This window comes from Electrophorus electricus, chromosome 25 (assembly GCF_013358815.1).
Source record: "Electrophorus electricus isolate fEleEle1 chromosome 25, fEleEle1.pri, whole genome shotgun sequence".
Taxonomy (NCBI): domain Eukaryota; kingdom Metazoa; phylum Chordata; class Actinopteri; order Gymnotiformes; family Gymnotidae; genus Electrophorus; species Electrophorus electricus.
In genome coordinates this window covers 4501730-4529419 of record NC_049559.1, presented here as the reverse complement: position 1 = coordinate 4529419, position 27690 = coordinate 4501730, and the positions used below count along the sequence as shown (strand labels likewise).

Genomic DNA, 27690 nt, shown 5'->3' with positions numbered 1-27690 from the left:
GACACGATTCCAAGAGCCACCATAAAGAAGTTTCCCAACCAGAAGCCCTGGGTGGACAAAACCATCCGCAAGGCTCTGAACTCTCGCACTGCTGCCTACAACGCGGGGATCATCAGTGGGAACATGGACGAGTACAAGTCTGCGGCATACGGAGTGCCCAGGGCGGTGAGGGAGGCGAAGCGGCGCTACGGGAGGAAACTAGAGTCACAGTTCCAGCAGAGTGGCTCTAGATCCCTGTGGCAGTGACTACGGATGATCACGGACTACAGGACACACCCCCCGGACTGATGAGTGCGCATGAGTCTCTGGCGAACGAGCTAAACACATTCTTCGCTCGCTTCGAGGCTACATCTAATAGCGCTAATGCTAACAGCGCTAATGGTGCTATCGGCGCATGCGCAGAGCCCACCATGGAACCGCGCCCCCTCAACATCACGGAGAGTGATGTGAGGAGAGTGTTTAAAAGAGTGAATACCAGGAAGGCGGCGGGACCAGACGGTATCTGCGGGAGAGTGTGTGTATATATATATATAATATAATGTATATATGTATGTGTGTGTATATGTATATGTATATGTATATATATATATATATATATATATATATATATATATATGTGTATGTGTTTGTGTATGTGTTTATATATGTGTATATATATGTGTGTATATGTATATAATTTGGTTGGTTGGTTTGTTTGTTTGTTTATATATATATTTCCTTATGCACCCCTGTTTTTTTTCCCCTCAGTTTGGACACAGCACTCTCAAACCATTTCACTGTGAGTTATGCCATGTATGACTATGTACGTGACAAATAAACCAAACTTGAATCTTTTGTATTCACTCAACAATTAATTTTAAGTCATTGGCATCTGTCATTGAAGTGCAATACTTTGGTGAAACACTACTGTGTGGTTAAGATAATTGTGGCATTTGCCCGCTACACAATGATTCATCAGAACTGCCCATGAACATTGTGAACAAGAGTGAATGGCAAATGAGATGTTGAGTACAAGCAGCATCTGATCAACAAACTGGCCTGTTTCATTACCAAAAGCTTGGACATAAATGTAATAACATCTAATAAAAGGGGCTGCAAACTCTAAAAGTCTCACACAAAGATAAGGCGAATTAACTGAGCTCACAAAGTAAAAATGATGAAGTAGGGCTGGTTTAAAAATAACTTGTTTCTTCTTCGGCTACACAAATAAATAAATAATATACATGTAACAAGTAATATGTCCATTGGACTTCTTAGTATATTTATATTTATATTTATCTGACTATATTTATCTGTATATGGACAAAATACACAAATATACAAATTTGATTTAAAAAATTCTATTTGCACAGGGACCTTGTTTTATTTTTATTTTTTTTAAATTATGTAATAGCTACATATGCTTCTGTAAGCTTCTCTGGATAAGAGCATCTGCTAAATGTTACAGTAATGCCTAGGAAGCACCCATAATGAGTAATGCAGGGTGCATGTACATGTGGTCATCTTATCTCTCATCAGGGGATATTAAAGCTGTGTGAAAGGATAAAAGTTGAGAGTATTCAGTGGGCCCAAAGAAAACCTGACCAACCAAGGTAGGCAAACATAATTGCATTTAGACATGTTTTGCCCTAGTACTCTTGAATGTCAGTCACTTCTATGGTACACGCTGACTAACTGAAATCAACCCTAGAAGCTTTTATAGTAAAATATTTGTAATAAATACAGTAAACCCCATAGTAATTACATGGAATTTGCAGGCAAGATAAGAATTGATTCACATTTTTACATTTATTACAAAAGCGGTTGCTTTTAAATATAATTCATATTATATAATTTTACTAAATAACTGCAAGGGCAAAGCAGCTGCAAGGTCTAAAAGCAAGAGAATAGCAGCATAGGTAATATAAGGAGGTGATTCATCTAAATGAATGCAGATGAGAAAGAAATTACTATAAAATTACTATAATAACAAGCATACTTGACATTGCATGCATGCATTGTATAATAATAAAATTATTGGAAATATCATTCTATAACAATACAACCTTCCCATTCACTTGCACATGCCTACTTAGTAGTTACCAGATACTGTAATGGGATAAATTTTGTGAACTCCGTGCCGTTGCTATTTGAAATATATTTAATGTCGGTTTAACTTATTACTCCACCGATGTGATGTAAAGATGTGATGTAATAATCACCAATAACATAACACTTAAAGATTCAAAAACATTGGCAGACTTTCAGTCTCATTAGATGAGTTAGTCAGTAAAACATGTAACACTATTATTAGGGTTGTTTATAGAAAGTGTGTAAAGCACAGATCTTTTAAAAAGCTACATAAATACAGTTCTGTTATCATTTCTAATGGAATGGTGTCTTTAAACAGGCTAATGTAAGATATATTTTGCATACTTAACATCACATTAGCGATATTTCTGTTTGCATTGCCAGTTGTTACTGGCAACAAAGTTAGGAAACTCAAAAAAAGAACTGATCTACACTCTTGGAGTTGTAGAACCCCATGGAATGAATGTTATGATTTAAACATCTACTTTTTCATATATAAACTGGTTCTTCCTCCTAAAAATTCAGAAGCACTTTACTTGCACAGCTGATGCACAGCTTCTCAGGAAACTGTGTGTACTTCAGTACAGTTAATATATAATCTATTTAATAATGCTGCTCACTAGACACTTCTCTTTTTTGGACCATTTTTTGTAAACCCTAGAGATGATCGTTAGTGAAAATCCCAGTAGACCTGCAATTTCCCAAATACTCAGACAAGCCTGACTATCACCAACAACCATGCCATGTTCAAAGTCACTTAAATATCCTTTCTTCTCCATTCTGATGCTTGGTTTGTACTTCAGCAGGTCATCTTGATCATGTCTACATGTTGAAATAAATTGAGTTCCTGCCATATGATTGACTAATTAGATATTTGTGTTAATGAGCAGTTGAACAGGTGTACCTATTGGGCGATGAGTGTGTATATATGCTCTGGCTTGTGTGTATTTCTGTTAAAAGAAGAGCTGCAGCATATACAGTTGCAATAATGAGCCTTTGCCTCATCTGTGATGTGTTTATATAAACACCAAACAGGAATATGTTCATGGTGTGTTGTAACCATGGTAAAGTCTAAGGAGCTGTCACAAAGCTAAGAGAGATCATTTGCACCAAAAGGGCAATGGATATAAAAAGATTTCCAAGACTTTGAACATTCCTAGAGACACCATTGGGAGCAGTGTACAGAAGGTCAAAACTTATGGCAAAGCAGCAAACCTACCTAGCTGTAGGAGAAAGCCCAAAATTTTGTCAAAATGCTGTAGCAATCTCAATGTCAAAACCCCCCACTGTTAAAGTCTAAAAGGATAACCTGATGAAGGCTGGACAAATGTGTCAGTGTCAATCATAAGATCACTTAACAACCAAGGACTTCATGACCACAGTCCATGACACATGCCCCTTTTGACAGGAAGCACAAGAAAGCTTGACTGGAATATGCCAGAAGGAATTGGGATAGACCTGCAGATTTCTGGAACACAGTTAGGAGTGATGAAATAAAACTGGTTTATCAAGAAAGGCAAGGCGTATGATCAGAAGAATACCACCTATATGGTCAAGCTTGGAGGTGGATCATTGATGATCTGTGGATGTTTTTGTGCTGCAGGAAATGACAGTCTTAACCACGTTACTGGAACGTCATGTTGAGGAGGAATGTTATGCCTTCTGTTGTGAACTAGAATCTTGGTGATAATTGAACTATCCAGCAAGATAATGATCCCAAACACACTTCTAAGTCAACTAAAACTTGCAATCCTGGAATGTTCTGTAATCTCAGTCTTCAGATTTAAATCCCATAGAAAATCTTCAATGAGATTTAAAGAAAGGTGTTGCAGCATGGAAGCCATCAAACCTCAAAGAATCATAAACATCTGCATGAAAAGAATAGGAAATTATTTCATGAGAGAGGAGTCATCAATTACTAAAACCATTTATTAGAGGTTATCAAGATAAAAGGACACTCCTGACATTGGGGCTTGAATAACAGTACACATTAACATTTGTCATGAGAATTACATTTTCGGCATTTAGCAGATGCTCTTATCCAGAGCGACATACAAAAGTGCTTTGTCAACTTTGTCATGAGCATTAGAGTTTCATTTCAACATAGGCGCAGGAACAATCATCATTTAAACATTCAGTCTGCGTTTGAAGGCTGCAAGGACTCTGCGGTCCGGACAGCCAGTGGAAGTTTGTTCCACCATCTGGAAGCCAGGACAGAGGAGAGTCTCGATGCATGTCTTCCATGAGACTTGAAGCATGGTGTACAAGCCATACTTGAGGTTCAATGGACACTGCGGAATGCGCATTGACCACTGTTTAAATAACAAACATTAGATATTTATTACTTAAATAAAAAATTATGGTAACTTATCAAAAGCGCTTGTATGCACCGTTAATTTTTTTAATATTTTCATTCAACTGTATACACATCACCATAATGCCCTTTTAAGGTAAGGAGAGTTTAATGTTTCTGATTGCAATTCTATATGTTAGTTTTATGTAGTTGTTGTTGCTGTTGTTGTTTTTATGGAGAAAAAGTTTGATATTGGGCAGTGTCCCTCAGTAGTTTACATAGCAACCAACAACAATTAGTAACCTGCTGTTTGTGTTAAGTTTATACTAATTATTATAAAAACATTTTTGACATGCCTGTTTAACAAATAATATTTCATTTAGAGTTGCAGTTCAACAGCCTACAGGTGCTGAATATACAGTCGAAACGTGCTCCAAGTGTAAAGGCTATCCGCCGCATGTCGAGTGTAAAGATTACACTTTCACTGGGAGTCTACTTTTTTTGCAAAGATTATGACTACAAACGATTTTGATAATATTCACAGGGAAAATTGTTCAACAACAATAACAATACTGCCTCCAACAGAACAAATAACAATATAGAATTATTTAACCATAATAATAATGACTACCATTAAATGCCATTGCATGGGGCATGCCAGTGTCTAGTGAAACATTTTGTGCACATATGTTTAATGTAAGTATAGCCACTACCAAACTTCAGGTAAAAAGGAAACCCTTGTAGAAACAGAGATCTAGAATGACGTTGATTTTGTCATTTCAGCAACATCCTGTTTTGATAGCAAGAGAAGGAGTGACAGCCGAAGGTAAAAGATAGCCTCAGTATCACTGCGAGGGTGTGATGCAAATGAACAGTATCTTTGATAACAACCTCACGTAACACAAGACATGATGTTCTAACTGACTTCATGAAACCCACTCTCTCCAACACTCTTCGACATCAGCATTTCTGACATGTAACACCAGCCTTGAACTTTATGAGTATAAGGTTCTCAATTTTTTAAGCCACTGATATACAATAATTATAACAGCTTTAATTATTTATAGTAATTTTATTATATAGTTCTTTATTATAGATCAGTGCTTTAAGCACTTCAGACACCCCTCCAACCCACATATGCTCCTTAGAATCTGAGCTAAACTGTCACATTTTAACAAGTACAGATTGAGACACAAGTGTTAAAAGTGGAACAGACTTGAATGGAAATAGTACAAAAAGAGAATATCATCAATGAGAGTAAAAAACGTAATAATGCGCTGAAGAATGTCCTTCAGTCAAGAAACAGGCTTAGCAGACTAACTGACAGGGCTGAAAGCCAAGCACCTGTGAGACTTAAGTATGTTGGGGAAATGAAAATGAATGGAGTTGATTGTGATTGGATAAGTGAACATGGATTACTATTGGTGGCGCACTGGCTGATTGGTGACTATGCATGACAAAAATATTACTTCTGACCAGTGCCAGCTCCTGCAATATTGTTAGCATATTCTTATCTTTTCTATCTTATTTTATTACCATATCTTTCTCACATTCTCAGCTCATAAAAGGTTTTATAAGTGCAATGGACAAGGGTTTTTCATGCATTTCCTGAATCCAGACATTTTTGCATTTTATCTGGTAGTTAAAATGCTATAAAGTGTTGTGTAAATTTCACTAGTAAAGTACTGGAACCTGAAATCTGTTCAGTTTAGAGACTTTTAGAAAACATAAAACCTCCCACATCAAAATGTATTATTAATAGTTACTGGAAACAATTTACTAGTTTCTTTTCTAACAATATGTTAAACAGGTGCCAAAATGAGTCATACCTGTGTGTGTCACGGGAACTTCCTCACCTTCTATGTGCTTGTTTTTAAAAGAGAGCTGTTTTGAGAATCATACTCTAACATAAATAGAACACAATTTTATGTTCAATTATGAAACTGATATAATGTGCAAGATAATTGTACTGCAGCTACTGCAACCAGAAACAGAATTGCAACCACACACTTAAAGGTCTTGAACAACATTACACTCAAAAGTCTCCAACAGCAGCATTTCCAGCTAATTAATGTACACTTACAATATGCTGTTCAAAGCTCACAGGTTACAGAGTAGAGGACGTGCTCTTTTAGCAGTTCCCAACTGAGAATTACAAAAGTAGTTTTGTATTGCTTGGAGATAGGCTCTCTCATTTTATGCCACTTTCTGAAAGTGCAATTTTTCTGTTTTTCAGATGACTGATTTATGGATTATTAGTGTTTGTTTTCTGGCTGAGCTTGTCATGACCTCTACATTCACAAATTCTACAGGTGAGGTGGAGTAGAGTGTTGAATGAACATTGCTAGTTATTGTGTCTTTATGAAAGAATATCTTTTAAAGTTTATTTAGTATACATGACCATTACATATTAATAAAATAATGTCATTAACCACATATTATTGGATTACAGTCCATACAGTAACTATTATATAACTAAATGCACAACTAAAAAACGTATCAACTAACAACTAAAAAACTAAATAAAAGCACGTGATTGTCTTTTATAGTCGCCTTTGCAAAGAAAATAACGTTGTGGGTAAAACTGATGTGTCTCTTTTCAGTGCAGTGTGAAAGGCAAGACATATATCATGTTCGAGTGATAGCAGGGGAAGGGTTGTATTTGCCCTGTCCACACCTTCAGTGCAGCGATGAAATGAATGCTTCAGCTATATCATGGTTCAAAAATGACAGCAATGGAATCCAGCAAATCCCAGCAGAGGAGAGTGCCAGAGTGCATTACCATGGTGCCATCTTGTATATCCTGCCATTAGCTTTAAATGACACGGGCCGTTACATCACACGCTGGTCATTATATAGATATATACATATTTATATGTTATATACACAAATCATAAGTGTTCCATATGTCCAAAAATTGTTTTTGTAAGAGTTCTTTGGTATTGTATATGTGGTGTGTTTTGCAGGTGGTATGAGTATGATAAGTGTGACGAATTTGAGACTGATGTTGTTGTCTATGAGGAGTTCCACACTGATCAACTATATGGAAACTTCTCAGAGCAAACAACCACAGTCGAGATGTTATGCCCAGTCTGTGAAAAACAAGAGAAAAACCTCACCTGGTACAAGGTAGTAGACTGATTACTTTGTATTGACACCTATAAATTGGTAAAGGTTGTGTTTTGATAGTTGTTCACTGACATCTGTTAAAACAAATTGCTTGTGCTTCATATATTTTCTTTTTTATGGTCCCTTGAGAGCCATGTCCACCTGATACATGCAGACCTCAGCTCTGATACTGAAACAGTGGAGGGAACATTTTGTTTTTCCCGATGCAGCTGATAATTTAATTAATGAATTATCAAGCTGAATGAGGTTTGTTGAGACAATTCACTTTTCTGACTATGCAGAATTTGAAAACCCCGATGTACACCATCTGGATAGCCCAAAGTCCTGTGTTTCCATGGTGACTGGGAGTCTGATCCAGCAGTATGCAACCTCAGAGGCTTGTGTACTCCTCAGTTGTGGGTCATTCCTGGACCTTATGGTCATTTTAAAGTGTACTTGCCCTGTGCACATGCATACACTGTACACATTTGCTGTGTTCATGTTTACACTGTGCACAGGCCCGCTGTGTGTGCATGCTTTCTCTGTGCACCTACTGGTTCTCTGTACATGCTCTCTGTGTACTTGCACTGGCTTGCTCTGTGCACATGCTAGCTCATTGCTCTGTGCTCTCAGGATGTGCACTTGCTCTGTGCTTATCCTGTGTGCACGTTTGCCTTATGTTCATGGCACTGACTGGCAATGCTCTAGATCAGTGTTTAGTCACCACTATGTGATTAATTTCACATATATTAATGAATTACAAAAGCATTTGGACTTTGGTGAATTAAATAAAGTTGCCTCCTCTGTGCATAAAGACATGACTAGTGGGGTTTAACAGAAATGCCCTTCCTTATCTCCCTATATCCACAATCAATAGAAGCGTGTCATTGTTCCAGGTTTTTTAATTTTACTGTCTGCAGTACTCTGAAAAAGCAGTGGGTTAGCATGATGCATATCATACTTTTTTTTTTTACAGGAAATGTTATCAGAACATGAGATAAAAATGCTGTGAATCATACCACAAATGCTTAAATGCATAGACATGTCCCCACCACTTTCTGAAATGGCTGATTTTGTCCCAACTACTTTTTAAAAGTGTACCCTGAAAATATTGTTTCACTACAAGCTGTTTTGCTTAATGTATTCGATAATCTAAGCAATAATATGCTTGTTTTAGTCAATAAAACAAAACGTATTATGTTCCTAATGACAGAATCAGAAAATGTTTGTGCTTACAGGCCTATGTCACAGTATGCCAAGATAATAAACACAACTGACATTGAAATTAAACCAATGATTTTTTAATTAAAAATTAAAAAATAATTGAACTACAAATATAATTTAAACCATAGTGCTCATATGTCTTCTATTCTAACGTTGACAGGCTAGAGAAATGTGACCATAATCCTTTCATGAACTTCTTCCTTTCGGTCCCAGCGATAATTTCTTTTTTTGAACGCATGTGCCCAAGGATTTGACTTCTTAAAGGGAAAACGAATTTGGAGGGAATCTGAATTGATTGCATCACCGGGTCTGCATTCTTGTCCACAGCACTTTCAAAGCAAATTTACACCCATGCTTAAATGTATCAAATGTAGTTCTGCAATAGCCTAAAAATGTACTAATAACTTTGTATTAACTTTTCCTATTATCTCATTACACTATCAGATATAAGCACAAAACAAAAGCATTTGTAAGCAAACTTGCATAGTTCACTCTTCTAATAGCTACATTTTGTGTTTTGAAGGATTTCCACCTTATTCCTGGCCAGACTGAGTGGATTCTTCGTGTTCGTCACACCTCAAAGAAAGATGATGGCATCTACACCTGTGTGTGCAGCTGGGAACACTATGGTCAAACATTCAAGTCTAGTGGATCCCATCAGCTGCAGATTGTAGGTGAGCTATGCTAAGTCTTCACCCTCCACCAGACAACAAAGATCATAAGTTTTAATATTGTTTTGATTGCCAAAATCTACAACACAGCAGAGTGTTCTATGAGACATGTTTTTTAACTGTGAGTTGTTGGTCCTGTTTGCAGAACCTGCAAAAAGATATCCTCCAAAAATTCTCTCTCCCCGTAACAACTCCATAGAGTTCACAGATTTAGGTGAATCTTAAAATACCCAACAGAGCACCTTACATGAAATGTCTATAGATTAAAGTAATCAAAATAAACTAAAGTGAGAGGCAGCTCAATCTCCCCTTCCCTCTGTGTCAGGTACAAAGCAGGTGCTGAACTGCTCAGTGTTTTTTGGCACCAATGTAAGGGATCGATTCAGAATTATCTGGATGAGAAATGTCACCCCACTGGAGGGAGTAAAGGGATATTCATATTACACAAGGTAAAACCTCCTGGCATAATCATGGCATACGGATTATTGTAATATCGCCTTTCTGCTAAAACTCTAAAATTCATGTCGAATAAAACTCAGCTACTAACATCCTCAAAGTGATCTGCACATATCACACCCATCCCATCAGCTGCACTGCTTGCCTATCTTTTCCTGTATTGCACAACTTTATCATTAAGAAAATCAGTCATGGTCTTTTACCTCCTCTTTCTTCATATGTACATCCTTCCTCTTGAACTTTGGTGCTCTGAGGGCACAACTGTTAGCAGCAGGGGTACAGCTTTGGGGTGTAGGCTAGGATGGGCTAGGATACCACTATATCTGCCCCCCTCCTCCACCCTGTACTGTTTTTTGTATTTGTGTTTTGTAAGGTGACATTATTTTAATCTATCTGTCACACTGCATGGATGGTTAGCTAAGAGTTATCTCTCTCTCTCTATACTGAAACAACCACAAACCTTACTGCTGTTCACTACTGCTGAATGTTTATGCAGGTTTATAGTAATGGGTGTCAGAGTAATGTAACCCACTGTGAATTCTTTACAGGGAAGTAAATAGGACAGTATTGTCAGTTCTGAATATCAATAAAGTTTCAGAGACAGACCTTCACTCTGTGTTTCGTTGCATAGCCTCAGATGCAAATAAATGGGTGCAAGTCCTCATCACTCTCAAAACCAGGGGTACGTTCCGCTCTTCAGATCCTCCAGTACTACAGTTCAGCTCCTAAGCAGGCAGCAGTAATGATGTAAACACACAAACACACAAAACCAGCAAGTGGTTTTTTAAATGACCCACAATGTATTCCATTATTATGTGTTTGCAAAACTAAGCATAAACTAATGCTGCTTATGAATTGCTCCTCACTAATGCTTTAATTCCTTTATTTTTCAGAATCTGTTCTGCCATTGGTTATGATGTTTTTGTGCATGATCCTTCTCTTTCTGGTCACTGTTGGTACAATGAAGTGGTTTGCTGTGGATCTGGTCTTGTGCTTCAGAAGCTTCTGGATTGTATGGAACAAAAGAGATGGTGAAGAAATGTTTTGGCCTATATTAGCAATTGCTATAAGCAGTTATACACCTTGGGGCCTCCTTATAAAATGATTTTGAATTAATTAGTCTGTTTATTTAATGCATCTAATTGTAACTTCTTTATACTGCATATTGAACTGAATATTACAAAAATCTATTTGTATTAAATGTGATTAATATATTATTAAACAGGGCAAGTAGGCTGTATTATATTAACTGACAAATGGCAGACTAAAGCAGGTATGAGGACTAATGTTAGATAATTTTAAGGGGAAAAAAGAGTGCAATACCAGTCTAAGAAAAAAGAGCCATTTTTTATTTTCTTAATTTTTTTGTGAAATGAGGTGTTGTGCAAGGTTCAAACAAATATGTAGTGAAGGAAGAGTTGTGTGAAATAGGCCCTACACATGAATTGCAAAATTTCTCAGAAAGACAAGCTACATGGTTTTGTTGAAACATTTGCCACTGCTAAGTTCATAGGTTTTATAAAAGTTTAAAATGATATCCGTTTCCATATTCAGATGGAAAAGTCTATGATGCTTATGTGATCTATCAGAAGGACAACATGGATGATGAAACAGAAAAGAATTTAGCTCATTTCATCAGCACAGTTCTTCCAACTGTCCTGGAGGACAAGTGTGGCTTTAAACTCTTCATTCATGGCAGAGATGACCTACCTGGGGAAGGTACAGTTTATGTTTACACTTCTGGAATAGGTCAGAGCACACCGCTCACGCTGAATGCGTGTGTTGTAAAAGGACTTGTTGAATGTGCTCATGCTGAAGGAGTAAGCAACGTGGTGTGGTGGTGTGGTCTGACCTCACACAGCATTATCACGTTCATCTTTCAGACATGCAGGAAACAAGAAAGCAGAAGTCACTACTGACTTGAACGGAAACAAAGAGAGCTCATAGACACTCTGTGATGCTTTTTGTGGTATCACCCTAATATAAAATAGTCAAACATATACATTAGTATATGAAGCAGTGTAGTTACCTCACTGTTTGAAGTGGAGAGAATGCCACCTCAGAGACTTGTTACATTTACAGCAATTCATTGATGCTTTGATCCAAAGCAACTTACAATTATGACTGTGTACAAATTGAGTGTTAAAGGCCTTGTTCAGAGACCCCATAATAGCAACAGTGGGGCTTGAACCAGCAACCTTCTGATTACAAGTCAAGTACCTTAACCACTGAGATAGCACTGCCCATATATACTTTTTTTGACCTCCAAAGACTTTTTGTACTTTACTGTCAAAGACTTTGATTCTACCTTTTCTCTTTTGGGTCCATCTCTAGCCTTATAACTGTCAGATACCGCTGTTCTTTCATAAGCATATTTTCTCTACTTTCCATACATTCTACAATAATTGTCTCTTATACTCACACTCATCTCACTACAACCAAATGATGCAACATTAGTTTCTAGGCCTTATTTTAAGATATGAACCATTTTTGTAATCAGTCTTTCTTTTATATGACTAACATTTTACATTTATTAACACAGTACAGTACTCCTGACTAATTAAGCAGGAAATTAGTCATCCACTTCTGCAACTACTCAAGAAGAATCTTGTGCACAACTATAATAAATGTAGCACTAACATCTAGGAAATATCCACCCCTATTACATTTCACAGCAAAGTACAATGATGTGAAATGGAACTGTCCCAGATCTGGCAAGCAGCTGCAATCTGCAACATGAAGAGCAGTGCAAGGTTCTGGGGGCAGAGTTTAATTCCTAACTATCTCAAACATTTGCACCAAGGACAGAACACTTTAAAATTCAACAAAGATTGTAGATTGACTACTTGGTAAATATGAAATTAATGAATTAGACTACAACATATTAATTAGGCATTCAGCCCAGTGTAAGCTAAAATCAGGATTCTTATAAGAAGCTTTATGTCCTGCACACTATGGACAGTCATCCCAGATAAAACATGTATAAAATTCCCCTTCACCGAGGTCTGTTAAGTTAAGGAACTCTTACAAATGGTTCGTTTAATGTAAGAAGTTAGGACTTAAAACAGGCACATACAGTATAGTGAGACTTTACAGAGAACTGACGTCCAATTCTGTAAGACGCAGCTGTAGCTAGTAATATACAACATAAATGTAGAATAGGCTAGCAATAAAAAGAAAGCAATAAACTCAGGATAAGATATATCCATCTGTTATTCCAGAGAGCTGTTTGGTCTGGTGGTCAGAGCACGCAGGCCACATTGAAAACCTGAGTTTGACTACAAATGGTGTTAGTAGTGGGATCAGGAGTGTACCTCTGGTTAAAGGTACTCCCCCTCCCCACTGTGAGGGCATGGTAGGAAGCCTGAGAGATATTGCCCTCCAATCTAATCAAAGCCCTCTGTGCATGACCTCACAGACTACATACTATAAGCTTTAACTGAACCCATGTCCCCAACAGCTGTTTAATATTACATATGCTGTAAAATAAGACCTAACTTGATACAAAAATATGTCCATCTAACTGAATAATGTAATACAAGTTTAATTCACAGAAAAACCCAACAGCCTTTTTTGATCATTTGGGAGATAAGTGGTTCTTTTATTTATATTTCACCATCTGTTTATAATGTTAGTTTATTCCTACTGTATTTATTTTACAAAGCATGTATTTGGCCAATAGCAGGAGACGCTGTCCTTTTGTGTCCAATGAGAGTGCCAGTGACAGTCCCTTTCTTTTCCTTTGTCTCTTTCCAATAACATTACCAGACAGCCTGGAGCTGACTGATGCAAGAATGCAGCTCAGCCGGAGGCTCATAGTGGTGCTAACGCCAGGGGTCTCCAAAGGTCAAAAAGTCATGACCCCAAAAGGTTATGACTGGCATGTGGGACTACACCAGGTGCTGGTTCAACAAGAAATGAGTGCAATTCTTATTCAGCTGGGAGGCATGAGCAAGTACTCAGAGCTGCCACTGGGTCTGCAGCACCTCCTCTGGAAGACTCCACCCTTGAGGTGGGACAGCGGGAGTCCACAAGCTGCATGCCCTGGGTCACGGTTCTGGAAGCAAGTGCGCTACATGATGCCAGTTCCTACAGCAGCTGCGTACTGTCCAAAATCCAGTTCTCCAAGGCCTAACTTCTCCCAGGCTTAAAAAGAATCTGAAATGTGCCTCTGATACTTTGTCATCTACTGCCATCCACTGTTATCCAGAACATATAAATTGTAACATTGTAATTGTAACATTACATTAACATGCAAGATTTATTTCTATTTTCACAGAGAAACATACACACCCTTGATTAAAACTACTAAAACAAGATGCATATCACATGCTGTTCCTATGCTAAGCCTATACACTGCATTTCCCATGATACAATGGCACAGACAAAAAAAAAAAAAAAAGATTCCTGAAAATGTGTCACTTTTATTGGTACCCCTGCATTTAGTACTTTGTGCAGTCTCCCTCTGGCAAGGTAAAGGTAATCAGACTCTTTGCTTTTCTACATCTACATACATAGACCTATGTTCAATTTAGCAGACATGGTTTCCACAGAAACAGGATGTTTTGGACCTTCATTAGCAGTGCTAACAACATGCTTGTGGGATTTCTAGATTAAACCAGTTTATGTTTAAAACAGTAGATGTTTAAACCATTTCATTAATTCTATGGGGTAATAAAGTTCTGAGTGTAGATGATTTCTTATACCTTAAGTTTTATTCTGACATGAGACTGAGATAGAAAACCTGAAAATGTCTAAGATGGAAATAAAGACAAAGATTGAATATTAAAATATATCCTGTTCAAAGACTGCAATCCACTAACAGTGCTATCATTACTGTGCCTAAGTAGTTATTAAAGCATCTGCACTTTACATATTTTCTGTAAACAAGCATGTAAGTATACTTTTCCTTCTCTAAAACCGCAAATAATTTCTTATTCAAATAATTTTTCTAGAAAAGAATTTCTAACTTGAGAAAAGATACGGTCCACGAGAAATGTTTAGTGTTTTTATGGAAAACAAAAAACAAACAACACAAAAAAAGGATTATTTACACAACAAAAAAATAAGTAAATAGTTTATCATTACACTATTCTAAAAGGTTTTTAGCAGATGTTGTAGATAAACAAGTTCCTGAACAGTAGAAAATAAATAATTGAATTAGATGAACAATCACCTTATCATTACCAAAGATGAAAAGTAAAATCAACATGAGTTCATATAAAAAGTAGCCTGTAGTTTTTAATGCAGTTTTTTTTTACATTATATATAGGGTGTATATTGAGATTATCATACTGAGATTTTCAGTATACAAATTCTTGTATACTGCCGTGGTTGCATCACATGTACTTCAATTAGATTGCTGAGTGTTGGCCTCTCCTCTCTCACTGAATGCAAAAATCTTTCCTGACTAACAATACAGGTATTTTTAATTCACTATCTTAGCACATGGCTGATTTATTAATTTGCATAGTATGATGGACACAACATCTATAGACTGGAGTACTCACAAGTTTGAAATAGAAACCTTTCTATGCTAAACAGCGTAAATCACATTTTAAAAAATATACATGCCTCCGTTCTAGGAGGCCTGCCACTCCTATTTAGGGCCATGTGATGAGCTAAGATCAAGTAGTACACTGCGGTTGCTACCAAACTGTTCTATTACCTAATGTGCCTATATGAGTGTTATGTGATAGCACATAATGTGTTACAGGTAATTTGGTCCATAATATCTTCAAATAATAACATTTGCACTAGAACTTGTCTGCTAAAACATATATTCAACACTGAAGGTTTTGTTAGTTTCATTTTTTAAGTAACATAACTATTGCCAGAATCTCAAGGGCAAAAAAAGAGAACTAGAGCTAAAATGTTTCAGTTTCAGGATTGACAAGACACCTTCACCAGTAAATCTCTCAATTCCCCAGAATGTAATTTGACATGTCCATCAATAACTCTCACAGATTGGAATATTGTGCCATGAGGTGGTCCATTCATGACCAATTCAGTGACTGCTATATTCATATACATGGTGTGGACCAATCAGAATACACTAAAATACACGAAGGCAGACAGGACGGACACAAAGGACAGCTGCTGTCCTTTTGGTTAATGCTCGTGTTTTCTTTATCATTATAGTGTTTAAAATGTTATAGTCACAGCTACTCTTCAAGAAAACCTTACATCCCATAATAGAAATAACACGAATGAGACAAAAAAGTGCTTAAACAAATAATGAAGCAATGGAAATGTGAACAGTGCAAATCAGTAAAATAAGTAAAACTAGTTACCACAACATCCTTGGCTCAGATGCCATACCGCAAGCGATAGACTAACAGCTTGAGATGACCATAGTCTTAACATGTATATGATCAACCACTGCAGGTCTTTGGGGAAAGAAATGCAGAGATTCAATGGTTGTGTTAGGGAGCTCAAATCTTCTCCTTATCTACCACTTTTGGCTCCATTTGAGTCTGTTCTGATGCAAAAGTTATGATCTTGCCCACTTCAGCATCTTGATTGCTGGGGAGATCAACTTGGTGCTCATAAAATTCACTTGACAAAAACTATAGAGAGAGAAAAGGTGTGTCATTCTTTTGAACCCAGTATTCCTCAGAATCAAATGAGAAAAAATGCCTTATAAGATCAATATATCATTCTTTATCTGCTAGGAATTAAAATACAATTTGCTTATCAGACTATACTTCATAGCTAATGATGTTTTTTGTCTGGATTTGCTTTAATATTTACTGAAAATGTTTTTACCTCTTGAAAGTGTTGAGGAATATCCAGAGGTGGCTGAAGATATTGTTTGATTTTTCTGTAGTTTTTGTAAGCAAAATAAAGCCAACCCCCAAAAATGGCCAATACCACTACAGTTAGCACACCTGAGACGATAACACGAAGGGTCCGACCAAAAGCTTGACAGAGAAAGAGAGAAAAAAAATTAACAAGAGCAATAGAAATTTCTGCAGTTATTCATTCACTAAATGCCAGTCAACTGAATACCGTCTGCCACTTACGCAGTTCAGTGTCCTCATCTGTGTGTACGCTGGCACACTCTCCCTTCATTACCTTTACCTCCTATAATTTAGCTGAATTGATAAGCACCCTTTATAGTCTTCAGGTTTATCCTGTTTTTTGTGTTTTGTGGTACACTATATCTTTTAAAGCTGCGGTTTGGATCATGTGTGTACTGTTGAACATTTTCTTAATCATCTACTTTTGTCTGCCTTGTAGCTCACAGTAAAACCCATGGAGTGCTGCGGTGTTTAGGATGTAGAAATATTTCCCAACTGCACCACAAGAATAGGTTTGATTTTTTTTCTATTATGCACAGTTGTATTTCATCATGCTATATTTTTACTTTGTGTCCCTGTAGCTCACAATTCCATCCACTCATAAAAAGACAGAATCCTGGAAGTCAGAAGTCAGTGTCACAGTGCGATTAGTGGCCCACTTTTGCAGACTATAACAGCCTAATAATAGCAAAATCGACTCTCTTTTGGCATATCTGCATTCTGAAACTGAAGCTGTGAGAAAGGGACTATACAACTCAATTAGACCATTGCAAACAAAAGTTGATTTGACCACAGCGCACAACTAACAGAGCTGCAAGCAACAGTTAGTAAGTTAAGTGCCCAAGCCAAACACCTTGAAGAAAAGTGTGAGGATCTCAAAGTGTATTCTAGGAGGAATAATCTGCAGGTGATTGGGATTCCAGAAGGTTCCACAGGCTCACAGATAACCAAATTCTTTGCGATATTGCTCCGAGACCTGCATAAATTGGATGAGAAGCCTCTTTTGGATTGGCTCCACAGCGCACTCAGTGACAAACCCAAAGGAGGAGATGCACTGCAGCCCTTTAGAGTTAGACTGCTCGATTTTTTTTACACAATCAAACAGAAATCCTTTTACAGGCTGGAAAACACTCGCCACTTCTTCACAAAAGCAAGGTTTTCATTTTTCTGTAGGGAGGCAAAAAGTTGCATTTAGTGTGGTTAATGTCAGCTGTGCTCCTGTGCTGAAGTGAGGCTTGTACATTGAAAATCCCCCTTCAACATCCTGCAAAATCCTGCAACACTGAAAATCACCCATCCCGATGGATATGCTCACAGTTTTCAAGATCCAAAGGAAACCACAGACTTTGTCAATGAACATGCTAAAGGTCTGCATCCGTAAATAATATCGGATGAGGTACTTCAATGTCAAGGTTTGGCTGTAAACGTTTATCTTACTATGGTTCCATGGCTGAATCATGAATGATGTCTATTTTTAATGGTTCTGGATTCAAGTCTACAAATTACTGTTTTACTGGGTACATTTGTTATTTGATACTTTTTTCACTGCCATGATTTTCTTTTACGTTTTTGTAATATTTTTGTAATATTCCCAGACATTATTCTTTCTAATAATCCAGACTTACACTCTTATTCTTGGCTGTGACTTTAACCTTAATCCAGTGCTAGATCATAGCTCTAGTAGAACTATCATGTTGGCAAAATCTGCTGACATGATTAAATCATTCATTAATGGAGTGTGCTATTTCAGATCCATGGTGTTTTTTTAACCTCTGAGCATTACTCCTTTATTCTCATATACAATATACATTTAAATGAAACTTTTTTTTGTGAAGATATATACCATACATATAATGTTGAATATCTGATTCTGAGATGGTATCTTCATGGTACCTTAATATGTGTTTACTCTAATGAGAAATGTCTAACCACGTTTAATGTCTAACCACGTCAAAATTTATCTTAGGACAAATAATAATCCTGGGATTTCGGCATCTACTTTGTGGGGGGAGACTTAGAAGCTTCATATTAGAGAAGTTGTTATTTTCATATGTAATTTATGAGAAGCAACATAAAAAAATTTATGATTGATTAAGAACATCAGTTAGATAATCAATATGTGCTTTATACACTCAGCTATACAATTAGATTGATCTATAAATTTTACTGGCTGCTAGATTTATGCAGAATGGCAAATGTCCTGTAAATTAATAAGAACAAAGACCCTTTTGATTTTTCAATATATCGTCCCATTTATTTTGCTATTTTAGATTTTAGAGACTTTAGGGTAAAGTAGAATTACCTTTTTTACATCTTAAAATAATCTGGATTAAGAATGAATTTCATTTTATGGGTTATGTTACTATATTCTTCACCTTTAACTATAGTAAGGACAAATAATAGCCAATCAGACAATTTTCGCCCACCATCACGCTATGTAGTATGGATGTCCTCTTGGCCCCCTTTTGTTTGGTTTGGCCACTAACTCTGTGGATCACGGTGGAGGACTCTTTGCAACACTCTTAGTCAAGGGTATAGGAGTGGAAATTGCAGTTCTCCCTTAGATGAAGGTATTGTACAAGCACCCCTTGAAGGTTTTAGGTGGCATAGCATTACACTGGGTGCAGAAAATTAACATGGAACACAAGTCCCTGCTAAACATCATAGTGCTTCAAGCAGCTTTGACCAAGGCCATATTAACCGTAGGCTAACCTGGCACTAGCTATGATGGTAGATCAGAACAGGCTGCTCTGGCTGTTTGGGTCTGGCATAAGGAACAGGTCTGCAAGGCGCAGGAAGCTGTTGAGTTGTGAACAGTTTTTTTAGTTGTGAGCTAGATAGTTTGTTAGAGTTGTATGGGGTGTAACAGCTCTCAGCACAGGAGGGGATCATCTTATGCACATATATTTATGTATACACTTTATTGGGTACACCTTTCTAATACCGGGTTGGACCCTCTTTTGACTTCAGAACTGCCTTAATTCTCTGTGGCATAGATTTGACAATGGCTATAAACATTCCTCAGAAATTTTGATCCATACTGACATGATAACATCACACAGCTGCTGCAGATTTGTAAGATGCAGATCCATGATGCAAATCGCGCATTCCACCACATCCCAAAGGTGCTCTATTGGATTGAAATCTAGTGACTGTGGATGCCATTTGAGTACAGCGAATTCATTGTCAAGTTCAAGAAGCATGTGTGAGATCATCTGAGCTTTGTGACATTGCGTGTTATCCTCCTGAATATCAGAAGATGGTGGTCATAAAGGGATGGACATGGCCAGCAACAATACTCAGATAGACTGTGGCTTTTAATGATGCTCAGTTGGCATTAAGGGGGCCAAAATGTGCCAAGAAAATATCTTCTACACCATTACACCATCACCAGCCAGAACCATTGATACAAGACAGCATGGATTCGTGCTTTCATGTTGTTTACACCACATTCTGACCCTACCATCCAAATGTTTCAGCAGAAATCGAGACTCATCAGACCAGGCAATGTTGTTCCAATCTCCTATTGTCCAGCTTTGGTGAGCCCATGTAAACTGTAGCCTCAGTTGCCTGTTCTTAGCTGACAGGAGTGGCACCCGGTAAAGCCTTCTGCTGCAGCAGCCCATCTGCTTCAAGCTTCAATGTGTTGTGTGTTCAGAGATGCTCTTCTGCATACCTCAGCTGTAACAAGTGGTTATTTGATTTACTGTTGCCTTTCTATCAGCTCAAACAAATCAGGCCATTCTCCTCTGACCTCTGACATCAAGAAGGCATTTTAGCTCAGAGAACTGCTGCTCATTGAATATTTTCTCTTTTTCGGACCATTCACTGTATACCCTAGAGACGGTTATGCATGAAAAACCCAGTATATCAGCAGTTTCTGAAATACTCAGACCAGCCCATCTATCACCAACAACATGCCACTTTCAAAGTCACTTAATCACCCTAATCAATCAATTAAGTGCTGCATGTGTGTGTGTGTGTGTGTATGTGTGTGTCTGTGTGTGTGTGTGTGTGTGTGTGTGTGTGTGCGCGCGCGTGCGCATATCAGTTTTGCTTAAGGGGCACTAAAAGTAAAAAAAAAAAAAAAAAAAAAAAATTTAAAAAAAAAAATTGACCCATGCAATTTGTAATTAAACCTGTCTAGAATCCATGATCCTAAAGTCTATCTATGTGTGATTTGATGGCAATATAATGAGGTTACACCTATTAGTCATTGTAATCAATGATCTGAGCCATGTTTATGATGGAGATTTGGCCAGTGTTCTGATTAACTCTGATTCATGTCCAGTAAACCTAAGTTTACAGTTTACAAGCACAGTTTCAGGAACGGAAAATGCTCAGTTTCGTAGAAGTCTGAGTCATCAGATCTGGGTTACATGCCAAACCTGTTTCTGGAATTACCTCCCTGTTTCTGGATTACCCCCGTGGTTGGGAATTGATGTTTTTGTTTCCCTGGTTCTCTTGGTGGTTTTGTTATAGTCTTTGTCCAAGTGAAAATGGTCTGTTTTGTTTCTTAGTATCAGACCGTGCACCCAATAACGATGAATACTCTGAAGTAACACTACTCATTTGCTTCCTACCTCGCCTGCCTCACCACTACAAACTGTATTAAATTGTAAATGAACTTACATTGGACTTAAAAGCAAACTGAAGCACTATACATACCCCTCAGATAACTTACATGTTTCAGGGATCTCTTTGCAAATTAAGCGGCTGGGGTTTCCATAGGGTTTATGGAAATACAAATAGTCAAACTGGAAACAGTAGTTCTTTCCTGGCTCAAGGTCGTTCATGATGATGGGGTTGGTATACTCATTATTCTCCTGGAGAGGTAAAAAAAAATACCGTTAGCTTTTGGTACACTTTGTAAGGAAGACAGAGACTCATAGTGAAATATATAACACCATTCAAGAATAATAAAACACTGACACTGTCTCAGCAGGTTTAATTAAACATGGAAGTATAATAGCAAGGTGTTTATATTTAGTTTCAACAGATTACAGATTACATGTGGTATTCCTAATTACAAATATTTTACAAAATTTTTCATTGTATTAATTCTTCTGCTGACTTTAGTCCAATCTAAAACAATGGTCTAATATAAGGTTGTAGAACCTTATTTGGAGATGGCCTGCATGTCTGCAGGTGTTCATTCCAACCACACAGGAGCTGCACCTGTTTCCACTGTTTAATCAGTTATTCAGTTTTCAAACACTTAAATCAGTTGCATCAGATGTGGCTTCATCTTGGTTAGAATGAAAATCTATAGCCATTTGGCCCTTTGCAGACAAGATCATACAAATAACCCCCAGGCTAAAATCTTCATGTCCAAAAAATGCTTCAAGCTTGATTGCTTGTAGCACTCGTGATGTCGCTGATATTATTAGCTAGGATTTAGGCTTTGTATAACTACAACAGTGCAGGTTGTTTTTTTTGATATTCACTTGAACCTTCCTATGACATTCAAAGACTCCATCAATGGGTAAACATTTGCAGGATTACATTTTATCTTTGTGTCTCTAGTGTGCTGTAATCTAGTGTGCTGTAATCTAGTGTGCTGTAATCTAGTGTGCTGTAATCTAGCTGTGGATGGGTTTGCATCTTGTGGTCCAGCCTGTGTAATTATGCTCCTTTATCATTAGAATTTTAAGATTCTGCTGTTGCAGACAGTCAACTGTTCCTGCACATTATGCTTATTTTTCTTTCCTCCATTACAGGTGGTTCTGCAGAGGCAACCAACATGTAGCAAACCAATGTGTTTTGCCACTTTAGAACAATGTTTTATAAATTGTTGATTCTGTTATGCCCAGTCCCCAAACTATAACTGTTTGCCAGAAATGTGGTTTGACAGAAAATCCTCAGAAAAGTGACAGCATTTGTGTGTAAAATCCATCATTTCAACTTTAAGGAACTTGCTTCCATGGGCAGTAAAAACATCAATTTTGAGTTCACTGTCACATTGTTCATGGAGATCTCTATGTTATACAGACCTGTTTATCATTTGGACTGGTTGTTTTCCAGTATAGAAGTCTAAAGGTGATGTGACCTCCATACTCTTTCTTCAGGCTACTGTCTCTGTGTTTCCTCTGCAGTTGCACTTTGTCTGATACAATGGACAGGTTTATTATGGGAGCACATGTGTTAACTGTGGACCACGAAGAGCATTGTTAGAATTAGTCTTTTACACAAATGATTTTAAAAAAAATCATTTTGAAATCTACTAAGGAAAGGAATAAGAAGAAGGCTTACTGTGTATGCATTGAACCTGCTCTGACTGCTGCCAATCTGATGACAGGTTTCCTCTTTCTGCTCGCACACGAAACACCTTCCCATAGAAATCCTTAGCAGCAAAGTCACACTGCAGCTGACTGCAGCCAGTCATGCTGTCCCACAATTCCCCTGGCGCACTACATTCAATTTATAACAACATTAGGTTACAAACAAAATCAAATTAAATGTGGTCTACAACACAAACTGTCTACAACAGTAACATGAACATTGTGGTTAGGTGTCACAGTGCTTTCTGGACTATAAACCAGCACTGAGTTTGTGCAGGCAAAAATCATCCATTCTGGTACTAATCTGGCATGTGGTTGTGATACATAAAGTCCTTGGTTTGCTTTGTGAAATCTGCATTTACTTCACTTTCAATCCTTTTCACTTTAGAGAAGTGCTATCATGATGGCACTAGTATACTGGAGGCTGATCTTACCTGCTGTACTGAACTGTATAAGTCACATTCCTGTCATCTCCAGGGGAATTCCACATCAACACTGATGAGTGGATTTGAATGTGCTGTGGTGGTGGTGGTGGTAATTCCGTCATCCATACTGAAAAAATAAGGACAATGTAAACTGTTAATGCACTAAAAAGAAACAAAAAGTGGTCATTCCATTTACATTATCACTTCTAATACTATTTATTGGTATTTTGTAAGTCAGTCATTATATACTAAATTTACTCTTGTATATCTTTGCAATGATATAAAATATGGTATAAAGAGTCAAATTAATTATGATTAAAAGATGAACATGGAGTGAGTGTGTCCTTCATCAGCTCTGAAGTGATTCATCATCAAAATTCTTATTCAGATGATGGAGGACATCTGTTTGTCATAGCTGAAGCTAGTTATTCTATATGTACATGTTACAGGATAATTAGACACTATAACACAGTAGCTACCCAACCTCTGTGTACATCTCATTTAGAATCAAAGCATATAAAGTCCAGTTAAGTTTGTGTTGTGGCTAAATCTCAGTGGACACTGACAAACTTTGTTTAGTTTGGACTGCATTTGAAGCCAAATATATCAACATTACTATTCGTATTACTATTATTTGTTTATTATTAGATATTTTATAATTCAGGACGTTATTTTATATTTTAGTCACCTCTTTCCCTACAATGCTCACTTTCAGACGTCCCTCAGTTAAACCGTCAACCCTCTAAGTTACCAGTACGCAAACTTACACAAGAAAAACACTTTTTGTAACTATTCCTGCGTTACACCAATCCTATGTGCATATTTCTGCTATCTATTGATATCTATTTAAGACAGACTACACTGGGCACTGGTGCCCACTATCTAGGTGTGTGCCCAGGTTATTTAGATACCACTCCAATATAAAGGCCTAACTTCAACCACGCAAGCCAGACCACTAGTTGTTTGCTAGGAGCTGACACAGCCTTAGCAGCAGCTAGCTAGCTATCTTATAAATCACATTCCTAACGTTAGCGTTCTTTAAAAATATTCATGGATTAAAGATACGACGTGTGCCCTTACCGCGATGGACAGTGAGGAAGAACAGACAAGAAACGACTATGTTTTGCAAATCCATAATGTAGGTAAATTATTCCAGCCATGTCCAGTCCATGTCTGACACGGATATGCTCAAACCTCCTCTTCTGAACCCTGGCATTGCACGAACGAGTCATTTAGGCTACGCCTGTTCGATGGTGCCAAGAATCAAAAGCGAAAATAAGCTTTCCTCTAGAGGAACTGCCCCACAAAGAAGTGTAACTAGACCTATATTACTAGACCTATATATCTATTCTAGGTTTTATATATATATATATATATATATATATATATATATATATATATATATATATATATATATATATATATATATATATATATATATATTCCGTACTGTAAGCACTGTAAATGTGTGCTTACCACTCACAGCTATGGCATCTGTTGTGGTTTTTGTGGACAAACGTGTTAACCTTTACAGTATATAGTCTTAGTATGACTTGTAAAATTCACTGTAACATCTCAGATGTACTATGTAATCTATCACACTTTCCCCATTATTATTGAATAATTAAAGATCTTATCTACGGTGGCGTATTCAGAGAAAAAAAAACTTGCTTATGGTGTCATTATAAGCTAGAATATTGTTTAAAAAAAAAAAACCTCAAACAAGCAAATGTATAAAATAATCTGTTGTAAATATGTGTGACTTGTGCACATGTTGTTCGGTAAACAAAAGGCGTTTGATGAAAGCTAAAGTAAAGACGTTCTCCAAACATTCAAACATGAAACATGACTCCAAACACAGCAGTTCCACCACAATAACCGACAAAGACAGTAAGGATAAAAAAGAGTATAAATACACACAGGAATAAAGGAGATTAGACACAGGTGAGGCTGATAACTACTGATGGGCGAATAACGTGAGGAATGTAAACAAAGCACATGACTAACACAATGACAGCTGAAAAAGAAAACAAACACGGGACCGCCATGGAAGGACAACGCTGAGGAGGGAATATTACAGGAAGTCTGCCTTATCACATGGCTCCTGATGCGCTTACGGACCAGTGAGTGCATCTGGGGCTGGGATCGCATGGCAGGACGCAGGCCAGAGACCATAACCCGGACAGAGACAGGTGGGATAGGAGAAGGAAAAGGAGATACCCCACAGGGTGAGGGGCAAAACAGAGCCAGTAGCAGGTGAGGGAGCAGAACTTGGTGGTGGCAGCGCCGTCCTGAGTGTGGGGTATGGCACAGACTGCAGGAAATAGCATCTGGTAATAGGTTTTAACACTTAAATGGTCAGTCATGGTTGCTAAGGTTAATTGGGGCACCGCCCTGATTAACAAGGAAAATGCATTCATTTTAATGAATTTATTATTGATTATGTAACGTGGGCTCAAACCCGGGTCAAATAGGTGATGCTACCAACATCTTACTGGGTAAGCAACAACGCGCTAATGATGGTGGGCCAGTGTGCGAAACAGTTAGTTCACAGAAGCAGTAAAACAAGAAAAGTAAGTAACCAAAAGTGGGGAGTTAACCCCCGCCCGTTTTGTTACAGGGCGGACAAATACCTGCTAGACTGCGGCAGCTATAAAGCTACCTGCGCATATATCGCCCTTCAAAGGAATGGAGGACGACAAAACTAGAGTGAAAAAACTAAACACCATGCCGAGCGTAGGAAAAGGGAGAACCAAGGAAGCTACGGTAAGAATGGCAGCCCCGATTCCCTGGGCAAAACCATACTAAAACTACCCAAACAAAACCAGAAAACAGGTAGGAACTGTAATGGCGATGGGGAGCTTTAGGAGAGAGACAGAGTTGAGGGGGGAAACTGGAGATGGGAGGTGAGGTGTAAAAACAGACACCCTCGCAGCGCAGAAGTGAGGTGTAGCACGAGGGCTCACACACCTCAAGTTACCAGCTAGGAGCTTGTCTCAGAACTTTGGCAAAGACCCAACATTGAATGACTGGGTCACTGAGCTTATATAAGGTCTAGCCTAGCTGTTGGGCGTTAAGACTGATTAGTGGCGTGCCTGACTCGAGGCCTCCCTCTGGTGGCCGGAGGGGGCCTCAGCCTGGCACCGACCCTTACAGATTAATAATTCAGTTTTAGCTCAAAAGATGCCAGTTTGATACCTGATTATTTCTCATCTACCAAACATTAGAATATCACTCTTGACTCACAAATGGAATAACTAAGCTAGTTTATTGAAAGAGGTACAAAAACATGCATAACAATCATGGAGTAAGATTCTACTATTGATTGAACCGATGTATCGAATTCACTAGAATCACTGTAATAAACAAACATAACAATGCAAGCAAATGAAATTAACACAGATGATTTGTGGGGGACAAAGGTAGCTAACTAGATTAATAAAGAAACTAGAAAGAAAAGAAAAGCAACCTGTGGGAATGACCAACCAGGCAGTCTATTTATCAACCAAACAAAGACCAAACAAGGCAATTGATTAATCAAATGAGATTCATGGTGAAAGGGTATGACTAAACCTATAACGGAAGACTCAGGAGAAAAAGTAAGAACTGGTGTGAAATAGCCAGAGGGAGAACTAATTAAAGGATTGAGGAGGAGTGCATTGCAGAGGGGTGGAAAGAGTTAATGATCTAATTTTGATACATAAACAGTATACTGATACAACTGATACAAACTGATAACATAAGAAGAGAAATGCCTGTTCTTACGACTCACTGGCTCGACCATGTAAAACCATCATGGTGGCGCTAAATGAAAGTGTCCATTTTCCACTGAAGCCATCTGGATGACACTGACAGAGTGTGTCCATTTTCCACAGCATTGCTGGTTTGACACTGCATGAGTGATAAAGGCCAGTGATGATGAAACGACCAGGCTTCTCGGACCGAGAAGTAGGAGCTCTGGATTTGTTGCCGACTGCACAATGTAATTCCAGTCTTAATCACACGAAACCAGGCAAGTTTACTTGATACAAGCTGTTATGAGCAAATTCCAATAAACACAAACTAAGAATAAGAAATTAGCAAACAAACAAACAAAGAAAAAAAAAGATCTAAGATAACATGAGATTTGAATCTTTCTAACTCCTTAGCGAGAGGCTATTTTTTTAGTTCAAAAGAAACATTTTGAATCTCCCCTCACAGTGTTCGGGGAGCCCCCCCTTCTGTGGGTCTCACTCTCTGTTTCACACCTTGTACTTGACTGAGAAGGGGGCTGAACTTTCCAGGTACATCTTTGGGAACAGGGCATGCTTGGTTAATGCCTTTGTTTTCACAACGGGGGAAAAGAATTCTTGTAGCACA

General features: G+C 37.8%; 2 protein-coding genes and 1 long non-coding RNA gene across 4 annotated transcripts; 2 read left to right on the top strand and 1 right to left on the bottom strand.

Annotated features, from left to right (window-relative positions):
* Positions 1-1519: 1519 nt before the first annotated feature.
* Positions 1520-14224, top strand: il1rl1 (interleukin 1 receptor-like 1). The gene is made up of 11 exons (XM_027006861.2): positions 1520-1592; positions 6600-6675; positions 6967-7210; positions 7330-7492; positions 9219-9369; positions 9512-9580; positions 9692-9815; positions 10371-10504; positions 10716-10853; positions 11377-11541; positions 13591-14224. Exons 2-11 carry the CDS (start codon positions 6600-6602, stop codon positions 13971-13973), a joined length of 1647 nt encoding a protein of 548 aa, XP_026862662.2. The 5' UTR covers positions 1520-1592; the 3' UTR covers positions 13974-14224.
* Positions 14225-14515: 291 nt separating this feature from the next.
* On the bottom strand, positions 14516-24516 carry LOC113575381 (interferon alpha/beta receptor 1-like). 2 transcript variants are annotated; one of them, XM_035522900.1, is made up of 7 exons: positions 24412-24516; positions 23341-23458; positions 22878-23035; positions 22619-22773; positions 21310-21451; positions 16591-16745; positions 14516-16391 (listed from the first exon to the last, which is right to left on the bottom strand). In XM_035522900.1, the coding sequence occupies exons 1-7, from the start codon at positions 24464-24466 to the stop codon at positions 16257-16259; spliced, it is 918 nt and encodes a 305-aa protein (XP_035378793.1). In that variant the 5' UTR covers positions 24467-24516; the 3' UTR covers positions 14516-16256. The 2 variants fall into 2 exon arrangements, with proteins under 2 accessions (XP_035378793.1, XP_035378794.1); XM_035522901.1 differs by having other exon boundaries at positions 22619-22731.
* A 939-nt stretch (positions 24517-25455) lies between these two features.
* On the top strand, positions 25456-27376 carry LOC118240786. Its single transcript, XR_004775617.1, has 3 exons — positions 25456-25587; positions 25952-26097; positions 27207-27376. It is a non-coding gene; the product is annotated as an uncharacterized LOC118240786 (long non-coding RNA).
* The last annotated feature ends 314 nt before the right edge of the window (positions 27377-27690 follow it).

Excerpts from the sequence above, each read along its gene's own strand:
- il1rl1 (XM_027006861.2), top strand. The coding sequence starts at position 6,600 with ATGACTGATTTATGGATTATTAGTGTTTGTTTTCTGGCTGAGCTTGTC. Across the intron at positions 9,581-9,691 it reads CATAGAGTTCACAGATTTAG|GTACAAAGCAGGTGCTGAAC; the intron begins GTGAATCTTAAA and ends CCTCTGTGTCAG. Across the intron at positions 9,816-10,370 it reads GGATATTCATATTACACAAG|GGAAGTAAATAGGACAGTAT; the intron begins GTAAAACCTCCT and ends AATTCTTTACAG.
- LOC113575381 (XM_035522900.1), bottom strand. The coding sequence starts at position 24,466 with ATGGATTTGCAAAACATAGTCGTTTCTTGTCTGTTCTTCCTCACTGTC. Across the intron at positions 21,452-22,618 it reads CCAGTCCAAATGATAAACAG|GAGAATAATGAGTATACCAA; the intron begins GTCTGTATAACA and ends TTACCTCTCCAG. Across the intron at positions 16,746-21,309 it reads CAAAGAGATCCCTGAAACAT|CTTTTGGTCGGACCCTTCGT; the intron begins GTAAGTTATCTG and ends TTCTCTGTCAAG.